Consider the following 12994-nt stretch of genomic DNA (forward strand, 5'->3'; position numbering starts at 1 on the left):
AGCTGCATTCTCAAAGACCAAAACAAAACTAAAGAGTGATGTGGTTCCTGACCTCTAAAAGTAGAAGTCTGGAAAGTGCTAGAATGCAGGATTTTGATGGCATTTTATGATCCATTTTATGATTCCTGTTGTAGACAACAGAAAAAGTAGCATTAATAGGTTCTCTTTACTCCCATCCAAGAAATCTATTTAATAAAAGTAAATCAAAAAATAAAAAAGAATTGAAAGCAGGAGCCAGATATAGCTTTAAACCTGGGTGTGCTTGGAGTGGGCCCCCCAAAGCAGCAAGGGGAATGAGGGGCACTAGGGCAGTGGAACCCAGCCCACTGGGAAAGCCCAGCCCTGATGGGAGAGCCAGGCTGCATCCAGGGAAGGAGGGGATGGGGGTTTAAGGGTCTACTTCTTCTGTTTGTCACCCAGTGAAAAACTTTGTCAAAGCAAACATTGGGGACTTTAAGAACCAATATAAGTGAAAATAGGTTTTGGTAAGAATTTGGAAATCTCTAGAGGAAATAATGATGAGTATATCAAGGAAAAGAAGCTCTCATAGTCAAGCATTTTCCCCCTGTGTTAATATCAGGAATAACTTCACTCACCCATTGCCACATAATTTAAAACAACTGTAAAAGGCAAGCATCATGCAAGCAAAAATTAACATGATGAAGTCCTACTTTTCATTGTGATGAGTCAGAGTGTCTAAATTTGAGCAAATGCTCTATTAAGAATGAGTTCCTCATAATTAAGTAAAACATTTACTTGAGTTTATTGAATAGCATTAGATCAACAGGAAGCATTAAAGAATCAGGTACCAGAGACCAAGGGAAAAAAAAGTCTGTGCAAAAGATATGAGTAAGAAAAGTTCGTCAAAGCAAATGTATAAAAGAAGACATCTGAATATCAGTTTTTAAATGCTTTTCCTGAATATTCTACGAATTTAAGTCTGGAGATTGTTGAATGTTATTAGTTTTTGTCCAGGACAGTAAATCTCGTAAAAGAACTCTTTCGAATGAAAAGGACTCCATTTTTTTCAATAGTGAGCTTTTAAATGGAAGGTAGCTACTGTGAGAGCCCTCTGTCTCTTATGAAATTCCCTGGGTTTCCCAGGCAGGTTTCAGTCTCTTATGGAAGCCTGCTTTTCTTTTGGTGTGAAATGATTGAAATGAATTCCATCATTTCCTTCTTAATTCAAGCCACATGTTCAGATTTGAGGTTTAAATTCTTGTTCCCCTAGTTTCTAGGAAAATTTAGTGTAAACAAGAGGTATACTATTCAAAGAAACCGATGTGATTTATTACTAAGTATCCTCAAGGAAACTTTCTTCCTGATTAATAAGAATGCAAAGTCCAAGTGTATAAGGGTACTATAATTTTTAAAAAGCTCAAGTTGGCCACATCAGCTTCTGTAAGCTTATTTAACATATATTTTCATGCTTGCTTATATGGGGAAGTTCTTTTTCTTGGAAAGACTCAGCCAAATACAAAACTAAAACCCAGAGCAGGAGGAGGGGCATATGCAGGTGTCCTTAGTAGGGATATTGGCATCAGTTGACTCTTTTCTTAAACACTGGAGCTCATGGGGTTGAAACAGCACTTTTTCTGTGAAATAAAAACAAAAACAAGAGAGTCATATTCACAGAGAGACTTACTAAAAACTGGTTTTCCTTAAAGATATCAAACAAGGACTGTTGTGCATATTGACTTTCCATTTAGTTTATTGAGCTACTGAAATGAGTCACCCTTACTCATTTGAAAAGTAATAATAGTGAAGAATGGATATTTGTCTTGGGAATTTCTCACAAATTTAAAATGGTCCCCATTTAGGGCTTCTAGGTGGCTCAGTGGGTTAAGCATCTGACTTTGGCTCAGGTTATGATCTCACGGTTCGTGGGTTTGAGCCATGCACCGACCGGGCTGTCTGCTGTCAGTGCAGAACCCACTTCGGATCCTCTGTCCTCCTCTCTCTATGCCCCTGCCCCAGTCGTGCACTCTGTCTCTCTCTCAAAAATAAATAAACATTAAAAATAAATAAATAATTAAAATGGTCCCCATTTTGACTACCCATGAAAGGGAAGCCCTTCAGTACAAACTGGAATCTGAAAACCCTTGGTATGTCTGACTTACCTCTGTAACATTTTTATTAATTTTAGTATCCATTTAGCTTGAGGGTTCAAGCATACAACTGACTTGTTCTTCTTCCAAACTCTGGGGGGAAAGAAAAAATAATAAAAATAAGGCAGTGTTACATTTTAGTCAATCCGGCCCTTAAGGAGAGTGGAGTAGAAAAATATTCCCGGATGAAGTGAAATTGGAGGTGGGCAGTTTGGGATCTGTGTGTGAGCCAGTGGAGCTGAAGATGAGGTTAACAGAATCTTACGTGTCAGGGGTTAATGCTTTGCTGACAATCTTTACATGAGTTGGAGGTGGACCAAATAGCTGACTCTAAGATTGGCTCACTTCTAAATCTATATCACATTATCTTTATGTCCCATAAAATAGATGGTTGTCTGTTGAGCTTGGGAGAACAAAATAAACGATAGGAAACACTCTCTTGAGAAAATCTTATTTGAAAAGCAGATCCAATGACATTTAATGTGGGAGAGGTTACAGAGCTGATCGCTCCGAGTGCCCCTGGCATTTTGTTGAACCTCTAGTTAGTGAGGCTTTCACTGCTCTGAGAGATTCGATAACAACAAAAGCAGCAACAATAATAGCTAATATTGATCAAGCACTTACAATGCGCCAATCACTATCCTCAGCAGGTAACATGGATTATGTCAATCTCACACAAGTCCTTTGCTAGAGAACTATGATTTCCTTACATTTAGATGAGGAACCTGAGGTTTAGAGAGTTTAAATAACTTGCCCAAGATGGCACGACAAATGCAAGGGCAGGGCAGCATTCGAATGAAGGTTATCTGCCTCTAGAACCCACACTTTTAGCCACCACTCTACATGGGCAGGATCTAAATAGTTATCAATAAGTGCCAGACACAGTGCTGAATGTTTTACCTGCAGTGAAAGATGTGAGGTCTCCCAGGTGATAGTGACCAGGGACACTCAACCCTCTATCGGGGTGACCTCTGAGCAAAACGATTTCTTCACCTTCACCTTAGCAAGAAGGATCTGTCCATCTAGCTTTGAAACTCCACCCTTGTAAATGAATCTTAGAGAGGTCAGAGGTCACAGCATTTTGGGGTTCTTGGGCAGAGTCTTCCAATTTGGTTTTTGAGTTCATGAGGGAAAATAGATTTCTGACCATCTGGACTCACAGCATTTTTACCCTGATTGCTATGTATTTCTCGTAATTTCCAGCTTTTGTTTCTATATCTGGTTAAAATTCAGAAATACAGAATTTGGTGACAAGATATAAAATCAAATTTTTGCCCCTTCAAAATGATTGTTGTTAATGAAGAGAAAGTTGGGGTGCATTACTTCCTCAGGTTGAGAGGTAAGAGACTTGACTCATGACAGAGGAAATGTAATAAAAGAGAGAGAGAGAGAGAGAGAGAGAGAGAGAGAGAGAGAATCTCAGGTTTCTATGCAGCCAGAGGAACTGCTCTCAAGGTCATGGCTGGACTTGACATCTCTGAGTTTGAGGCCAATAATTGTGGGTTAGTTAGAACCTTCATCAGTGAAGACATTAGGAAAAGTATAATGCCTTTTTAATGAAAAATTTTTGCACACGTTTTTGATATCCCATAGTTCTTTTTTACAAGTTGAACACAACTAGTGTGACACCCAAAGGACATATCAAAATGGGACAAACAAAAAGTGGCTGATTACAAACATATCAAATGTCTAAAGAAGTACAGGGGCAGAGCTGCTAGTGAGAGTAACGTCAGAAAATGTGGAGAAAGATGCTGTGCCTAATATGTCCACGAGCTGTGGATGCTTGGTTCATAAAGATAGATCTAGGAAGGAGAAATCAAAGTTCCAAGTAGTGATACACAAAATATCTATAGGATTCTTTAAAAAATGCAGTGTAACAATCCAACATTGCTTGTACATTGCTCTATGCCAGGTAAGGGATAAAGCATTGGGAGTAGAGAAACAAATAAATCTGGTCCCTGTCTATAAGGAACTTATTTCTGGTGAGAGAGAGAATGGGAGAGAGAAAGAGAGCCACAAACCTGATTGCTTCAACACAGTGATGCTATAATAATCACAGCTAACATTTACTGAACATTTATTACATTTACTGTTGTGCCAGGCACTATACTAGGGGCTTTGCGTGCAATGTGTAAATTCTCATTTGATGTGCCATGGAAAACGTTATGATAGAAGTATCAACAGATTTCTCTGAAAGTACTGAAAAGGGTCACAGAAACAAGAGGTCATGCTATTTCAGTTAAAGAAAATACCTATTAAACTTCTTGCAGCCACAGCTGACTCCATAGCCTAACTCTTCAATCAGAGTAATGGTATCAAAATTGGTAGATCTTAAAGCTAAGGGACTGTCCCATAAAATAGATGTTCAGACCAAGGACTGTAGTGGGTACTTATTTTCTTGCTCTTTAACTTCTGGGGAACAAAGTGTCTGCTTCTGCTGGTGATTTGATTTTGGTAGGAGAGAAGAGGCTTGGAGGGGGAACACCTGGGTGGAGTCCTGGTTCTGTCCCTTTCTAAGGGTTTGCCTCAGGGCAGTTGGTTAACCTCCCTAAGCCTCAGTTTCTGCACCTGCAGAGCAGTGATAACACTAGACGTAACTTAATGTCTGTTAAAGGAATATGATGAATGAATGTGAATAAAGCACTTAACTCAGGGCCGCTGCAAAGTAGGTACTTAACAAATATTGTTGAGTCCCATTATTAGCTTGAGAGTTGTTAGCAACTCTCAAAATCAATCCCTTTAAGATTCTTGAATAAGAATGCTATGCTGTACATATGAAATTAATGCAACATTGTATGTCAACAATACTAAAAAAATACTATATGGCAACATTTGATCTGATTTTCATTGGGAGAAAAGAATCACATACATTTTTCTCCTGCAACTTACATGATTTCTTTGTTTGGGCACCCATTCCCAGGAGGCAAGACCTGAAGCTTTTCAATGAGTTGGATGGGGATAAAGGCTGAGGTCTCTTGGACGCATTTACACTTTAAGTTTGTGTTAAAGGCCTCCAGAACACCTGTAAACACAATCAGTTATTTTAATCCCTTTGACATATAATTCATAACTTGAATTTAATTACTAATCTTTCATACGGTGCATTTGAAGATTTAAAAATTTCAAGTTGGCGCTTTCACCCAGATGCTTTTAGTGTGTGTTTTTCTGCTTGTCTTGGCTTATTTTCGAACATTTTCTACCAAAACCTTAAAAATAAAATTAGTTTTCTAAAAGTACGACACCTATTGAAATTTCTAATACCATTATATTGGTGCTCAGGTGATTGTATCATAAAATTTGAGAACCACTGCTCTGGGGACTTAAAACTCACTTATAATTCATACAGTGTAAAATCAACTGATTTGATCTTCCCTCCAAACACATAAAGACCAAAGACATAAATCCCTTACAGTGTCCCCAGAGTAGTAACAAGCTGTTCTCATCATGCTCACCGCCCCCTTCCTTGTCTCTCCAAGGAAACACCACGGGAGATATATATATATATATATATATATATATATATATATATATATGTATTTTAATATAAGATATATATATATGTATTTTAATATGAGATATATATATATATATATATATATTTTAATACGCTGGTCCTTCATCTCGGTTGCAAATTATTACCAACGAAAGCTGATAATAAAAATTCAAGACTATTTTTATTCAATAACAGAAGTCATTAGTACTAGATACTTTTATAAGTTACTCTATCTCATGTATTTTAATGAAGTCTACCCTCTTAAGCCCAGTGCCTAACACAATGCTGGACACATATTTGCAAATAAAAGGGCCCTGGCTCTCAAGGCATTTACAATTTGGTGGAGGAAACAAATGAACAAAAACTAAAATGTCACAGAATGTTGTATTTCACACCCAGGATCCAAACTAAATGATGGGAACAGAGGACTTTGCCAGGGCAATGGGACAGCTTTATGGAGGAGGTGAGAGATGAAGTTCTTGAAGAATAAAAATAGCATGTGAAGCAAAATAATCGAAAAACAATGCCTTACACTTTAAGAGCAAAAATTTGTTTTTTATACCTGAGCAGACTATATCATTCAGACTATATCATATCAATCCAAGGCACATGCCTTGGATTTCCTTAGCTGTATAAAAACTTACAACTTCAACTAGATGTTTATCTATTTATACAATCGTCACCCCATTTAGACTTGGAAGTCTATGTCTTTACAGAAAGCATGTACTTAAGTACCCATGCTGTGCTTACAGTGGCTCACGTCAGAGCTAGCCAAATAGAATTGCACCAAACGTTCTCTGCAGGAGACCAACCTGTTGAAGTCAATGATCTTTAAACGCTATAAAGGGTTTAGTCGGAAGGGGTAGCATGGAAAGGCAGAGCCAAGAAGATATATACATGGAAAGAATTAGTTATAGCAGAGCTGAATCTGAAAAAGACCAGGAATAGACAAACCAACGATAAGTCACATGGACGCTGAACTTCAGTATCTCTATCTATGGATAATAATCTTAACAACATAAGTGTCTCTAACCTCTAAGAGTTAAATCTCTAAGCATATTACTTTTAGAAACCTAGGAGTACTTAGGTAATCTCCCCCTTCCCATTTCAGTCATATTGCTCCCCATTTTTTAATTAAAAAAAAAAAGGAAAGAAATGCTGAAGATTATTTCTGCTCAAAGCACAATGAGAAGATAAGTGAAAGTTCTCACCATGGACTGGAGTGATGCTGTAGACCAACAGCATGAGAAGCAGAAATCCCAGGGAGAACCTCATTCTGCCTCAAGGTGGAGTTCAGACTTCAGCTCTGAGTCTAAACTGTGGGTTCTGAGGACAGAGATTCCTATTTATTTATACCAGTGAGGGCCCTCCCACTGCCTGTGTCTCCAATAGGTCAGCTGTGTCATCAGTTTTAAAAGTCCCCAAATATTGCTGAGCTTGCTTTTTTTTTTGAACTCCCCTTGCAAATTTTATGAATTGGCTTCAAAGCACTTTAAGTATAATGAAATATGTCTTACAAATATAGATTATAAATGGCAGGGATGCTGCAGAAATTTGGGGGTGGGGTGAGAGGGAAAAGACATCAGACTGGAGGTTCTACAGGTCACTGTGATTGTGGCTTTGATTGCTTCTCTCAGTGAAGGGCCAGCAGGCTTCCTCAATGACATTTGTTTTGTTAATTTTTATTTTTTTAAATGTTTATTTATTTTTGAAAGAGAGAGAGGGGGAGAGAGGAAGTGGGGGAGGGGCAGGGAGAGAGGGAGACACAGAATCCAAAGCAGGCTCCAGGCTCTGAGCTGTCAGCACAGAGCCCAAGGCAGGGCTTGAACCCACAAAACATGAGATCATGACCTGAGCCAAAGTCAGACACTTGTCCGACTGAGCCACCCAGGCGCCCCTCTCAATGACATTTGAAAGCATGCGCCAGGAAATCAGGGAACTCTGTGGAGCACATCCTTGTGCCCTTGGCCCCTGTAAGAAAGTCTAACCTTTGGCAGGTGCTTAGTAAATATTTGCACACCTAATGAATGTCTCCTTATATACAGATTTCTGTGCTGACTAGGTTACTGTTTTCCTGCCAGACTTTCCCACCTTTTATTTCATCATCTGAAATATATAATTACTTATGTAATTTGGTCATTGTGGAAATGCTGGAAGGGGGCAAGTATGTGTCTCCTCATTGGTATGCCCGTGTCTTGATGAAGGGAGGGAGGCAACAACTTTGAGGAAGAGAATCTTTCAGTCTCAAGTATGCAGGTTATTGAGCTTTAGAACCAGGTCTCAGCGGAGGGTGTCATTAAAATTTTATCTGATACTGAACTCAGTATTACAGTATGTTTCATAAAACATATGCGCAGTTTGTTTTTGATCCTGCCATATGAGCCCATGTGGACAATGAGCTTATAGCCTTAACTCACTTGCTAGGAGTTCTTTGATTAAGTAAAAGAAATAAAAGCATGTGGACAATAGGTGGTCTGGCATAGAGTACCACTGGGCTGTCCTGGGAGTATACAAGTATGGATGTATGAAACCAGACTCATCAAACCACTGAAAGTTATGGTCTTCCTGGTGTGGTTTCCTAAACAATTTGGTTTTTGTACTCAGCATTGGGGATGTTTAGCATCTTAGATGTTCCATGGTGTATGGGGTGGGGGTTGTGGTAATGTCACACGACCTTACAACAAGTGGTTTTCCTCTTGGCCTGAATGACTGCAGTGACTACTGAAAACTCATCAGTGTTGAGGCAGCCTATCCCCTTGTTTGTGCAGTTTTAGTTGTTAGAAAGTTCTTCCCTATGTATATGTGAAAGCTGCTTCCTTAGTAGTTCAGTCAGTTTCTCCTAATCCAATACTTCATCACTATATGAAAACAATTCTAAATGCCCTTTTATATGATAACATTCCAAATATTTGAAGACACAGTGTGTGTCCCTCAGGAAGCACAGTTGGGTGCCTCAGGAAGCAGACAATGAGATGGATGTTGGAGTGAAAGAAGTTTCTTTTGCTGTTGTTTTCAGGATGACTCCTGTAGTAGATAAAAGGGCAGGGAGCAGGAGTGGGCAGAGAGAGCCTCAGACTGCAGTGCTGATCCGACAAAATCTGTGACCACTTCATGGAGATACCCTGAGAAAAGACTATCTATTAGAGGAGCCCATAATGCAGAAATATCCAGGTCCTGCAACCCCTGCCATACTCAGTCACTGGGGCTTCTCAGAAACAGTATGGTCTCTGGTAGAAGGCACAAGGAGATCCCAGAGATATTAACAGCTGGAGGCTGTCAGCTGACTGTACTTTTCACAGCCGGCCAGCAAGTTATTTCTTTAAGGGACATCTGAGCAGTGAACTTCCATGGCTGTCACATAGGGCTATTAAATAGAGGTTAAGAGCACAAGCTATGGAATCACCCGGTCAATGACTTTGGACAGGTCACTTAATTTATCTCTGCCTTATATTTAGTAGTTTTCACATGGGGATAATACTAATTTTAAAGGATTTTTTTGGAGAATGAAATCATTCAGTACATGTGGAGTTCTTGGTAGAGCGCCTGACACATATAATATATTCAATAGATAGCCTGTCTGTCTGTTCGTCCGTCTACTCATTCATCCGTCCATCCACCCATTAACGGGTCTTAAGTAACTTCTGCTCTAAAACCCGCATAGACATACTTCGAAGGCAAATATCTCTAGGCCCTTTAACTTATAACACAGTTTGAAATTCTCTCAACTTCTTTCCACCACTTATCTTCAAAAAAAGAAAGGTTATCTTTTTGAAATCTGTTGGGTCTTTTTCATTGTTTCTCCTAAATCATGACTGCTTTTCCTTTTGCCTTCCCATACTTTCACTGAGTCACACACACACACACACACACACACACACACACACATTCCCGTGTACACACATATCTGAACACCATAGTACCCCAAGTATGGCTTGGCCAGTGCAAACTAGAGGAGGCCCATTACCTCCTTTGTCCTAGGCACTATTCTATTAATGCCTTCCTAGACTGAATAACATTATTCTGGTCACTTATACTGAGTAGACAGGCAATGAATTTTTTTTTTTTTTTTGAAAATGGCCAATTTCTATGTCTCACTCATTTCACTCTTGTGCCATTTGATTTTGGGAACCAAGTGTAGCAGTTTTACACTTGCCTCTGTTATATGTACTATATATCTCCTTGTTAGAGCAAAAATGAGTGATGCTGACAATAACAGGAAGAATATAGGGACAAAAGTACCTGAAAGAGGACTCTGAATAAACCCAGGAAATTCCACAATTGTTAAAATAGGACCACTGGGTCAGGGAGCTAATTCTAGAGCAATTCTAAAGTTTGATTTTAGTCTTTTTAATGCCCAGAGTTCTGGATTTAGCTTATACTGACAATAGGAGCCTTATGCCTGCTTGCCCCAAGATAGGACTGGAGGTTGGGCAGCTCTCGGGTAGCCCAATTGTCCTAGAAGTTTCCAGAATGACTCTCCATGATCTCATTTATGGTAGGGGTATAAATTGCAAAGACTTTGAATCCAAGAAGAAAAGTTTGAACCAGTGAATTTAGGGCCCAAATGGATTTTATTTTTAAAATAATGTTTATGGATACCTTTGTTTAAAAATATAAAAATACATAACTTGATTTATACCCTTGTTTTTATGATTGGATACATAAAAACGGGAAAAATGAGAAAATTATGGGGAAGGTTTTCCTCCCTGACTTCGGAAATAAGCCAGATTTTCTCCTCAGACCCTAGAAAAACTGAGGAGTTTTGAGCACCTTAATACTCATGGTTCATGGACCAGCACCATCAGCTTCATCTGAGAAGTTGTTAAAAATGCAAAATCTCAGGTCCTGCACTTTAACAAGATGCCTAGATGATTTGAATGCACCTGAAAGTCTGAGAAGCACCTGTAGCAGAGTATGAGCCACACACACATTCAAATTGTCTTCAGAGACATGCTTGCCCAAGTAATCTCCTCAGGGTATGATGTACAGATATCCCTGAGTGAGAGCATCCAGGACAAACGTGTCCACTGAGAGCTAAGTGCAGAGCAGTGATATCAACAAGAAAGACACTCCTTCCCAAGACATGAAGAAATGAAATGTCACTAAAATAGAGAGGTGGCAAAACTGGCCAAAGTATCTACCAATCTAGCAGGCCAGTAGTCATTGAACAGGGGAGCTCTGGTAGAGTTAAAAATTCTTACAATGTTTAGTAGTTTGTAACAAAACAGGAGATAAGACAAAGGTCACTCTGACCAAACTGAGAACATTTTCTTTCATGCCATTTAAAAAGCAACCCAAGTAGAAAATAGAAACTTACTCCGTTCTGTTAAGTGTTTTAACCTGCTGAAAATCTGGCATCTATTTTCTTCTGATAGATTGCTGGTAGGTAAGAGCCCAAGTTCTGAAATCAGACCATCTGGGTTTGTAACCCCCTCCAACACTCACTTGCCTTGTCACCATCCCCAAGGCTCAGGTCCTCCTGTATTAATAGGATTATTTACTGTAATACCTTCTTAGAGATTTGTGTAGGGAACACAGTACCAAGAAAGTGCTTTGCTTGGTGTTTGGGCAAATAGCAAACACTCAATAAATGTTAGATTTTTTTTTTACCTTTGTGAAAACACAAAAATTTATGAGATTGTATTGTATTGTATTTTGATAAGAATACAACATGAGATCTATCCTCTTAAAAATTTTTTTAAGTGTACATACAATATTGTTGACTATAAGCATAATCATGTACAACAGATCTCTAGATCTTATTCATCTTTTTTAAAAAGCAACTTTGGCTTAGTTTGTGAGTCAAGCTCTTGATGTGAATTAAAATGTCACTTAGGTTTCCGTTGGACATTTATGATTCCTTCAGTTTGAAGGTCCTCTGGTCAAAAAGTTGTTCCTTATTGAGACTGATCACCCACACTTTATTTCTACCCACTTTCAACAAAAAATATTGATCTATTTCCCCTAAGGAGATACACATGGAGGTTTGTATTAGTTATAAATGTACTGAAGTCTTTTTTTAAAAACATTTTTTAATGTTTATTTATTTTTGACAGAGAGAGAGCACAAGCAAGGGAGGGAGGGCAGAGAGAGAGAGACAGAATACGAAACAGGCTCCAGGCTCTGCACTGTCAGCACAGAGCCCAATGCAGGGCTCAAACCCATGAACTGTGAGTTCATGACCTGAGCCCAATTTAGATGCCTAACCAACTGAGCCACCCAGGCTCCCCTAAATGTACTGAAGTCTTACCTAGAAGGTGTTTTACCTTTTGCCATCAATTTCATCTCAACTGAATTGCTTACAACAGTCTGTTGTTTTCCAGATAATGGTTTCAAGACCAGTATTTGTGGAAAAGGTATTTTTCAAAGATAGTTAAATTTATATTTCAAGTTTTGCTCAAGTTCAACTCAAATACAGTGAACCCGAGACAAAGCTAAAATGTGCCTTTAATTCAAAACGGTGATTTGCAAGAAGACTGCTAGGTGGCAGCATTACTTATGAAAACAGCTTGCTGGAAGGGAAAAAGGCCAGTCCTCAGGTAAAGACCCCGGAGTGCTGATAAGAGTGCTGTGCTGCGTATTCTTTCAACGTTCAAATCATTTATTTGATTTGGTTTGTTGCTTTCTAAAGCTATATTGTGAGATTTGAGATTTTTTTGATTAGGCTGAAATGTTCATCAAAGAGGGGAGAAAAACCCCTAAAAATCTGAAGTAATCCAACAAATTCTGGGCCAAATCCAACTTCCTGGCCCCAAGATTGCAAAATCAGATGCCTCAGTGCTCTGGCATGCAATCACATTGGGCCTCAGCAGAGCTGGGTGTGAACCTTCTACGATTAGAAAGTTTTCGGAGAACAGTGAAGCTACCACATACCAATGTCAAAGTGTAGTCAAAGTGTTCCAGCCTTTTAAAGCACACCACAATGAACATTAGCAAAATAGTCACCTTGTTTCTTTCATTGATTCCCTAATCTATATGTTATTTTCTCATCTGCTTTTCTCACCGAGCATACATATCTTTATGTTATAACCACGTATGGAGTCCTGGATGTTATAAATATAAATCAATGGTTTAATTTTCCAGCAAGAGCACCCTTATTTACTTTTGAAAGTTTTTGGCATATCACTCTGTCCTTTTAACAACTGCTGATCCTCAGCCCTCAGGTGTCTCCAGGCAGTCCTCTTGGCTTTATATTCCTTTTCCAGCGTGTCCCCTTTGTCTAACCAGACACTAAGCTCCTCTTCTCACTGGATACTCTTTCCCTAGGCAAGCATGTCTTTCCCCTGCTTCAAATTGAGATATAAGTCCACTCGCATTGGTATCTATCCAATAGCCTACTGGTCATTACTTCATAGAGGCCTTTTGGGTCTCTCCAACCCATCATATTCAAAAC

General features: G+C 39.0%; 1 protein-coding gene across 2 annotated transcripts in view; it reads right to left on the reverse strand.

The window, feature by feature from the left end:
• Window positions 1-739: 739 nt before the first annotated feature.
• Window positions 740-12994, reverse strand: part of CXCL13 (C-X-C motif chemokine ligand 13) — a 35845-nt gene continuing 23590 nt past the window's right edge. The window contains exons 1-4 of one of the 2 annotated variants that reach the window (XM_007074792.3): window positions 6813-6881; window positions 4998-5130; window positions 2121-2201; window positions 740-1595 (exon numbers count right to left, since the gene is read on the reverse strand). In XM_007074792.3, the coding sequence (XP_007074854.2) occupies window positions 1571-1595; window positions 2121-2201; window positions 4998-5130; window positions 6813-6876 (303 nt within the window). In that variant the 5' untranslated portion in view covers window positions 6877-6881 and the 3' untranslated portion in view covers window positions 740-1570. Of the gene's footprint in view, window positions 1596-2120; window positions 2202-4997; window positions 5131-6812; window positions 6882-12994 lie in introns of those variants that run through there. The other variant, XM_042982720.1, reaches the window with a different exon arrangement.

The sequence above is a fragment of the Panthera tigris genome, chromosome B1 (genome assembly GCF_018350195.1).
Source record: "Panthera tigris isolate Pti1 chromosome B1, P.tigris_Pti1_mat1.1, whole genome shotgun sequence".
In the NCBI taxonomy this organism is placed as follows: Eukaryota; Metazoa; Chordata; class Mammalia; order Carnivora; family Felidae; genus Panthera; species Panthera tigris.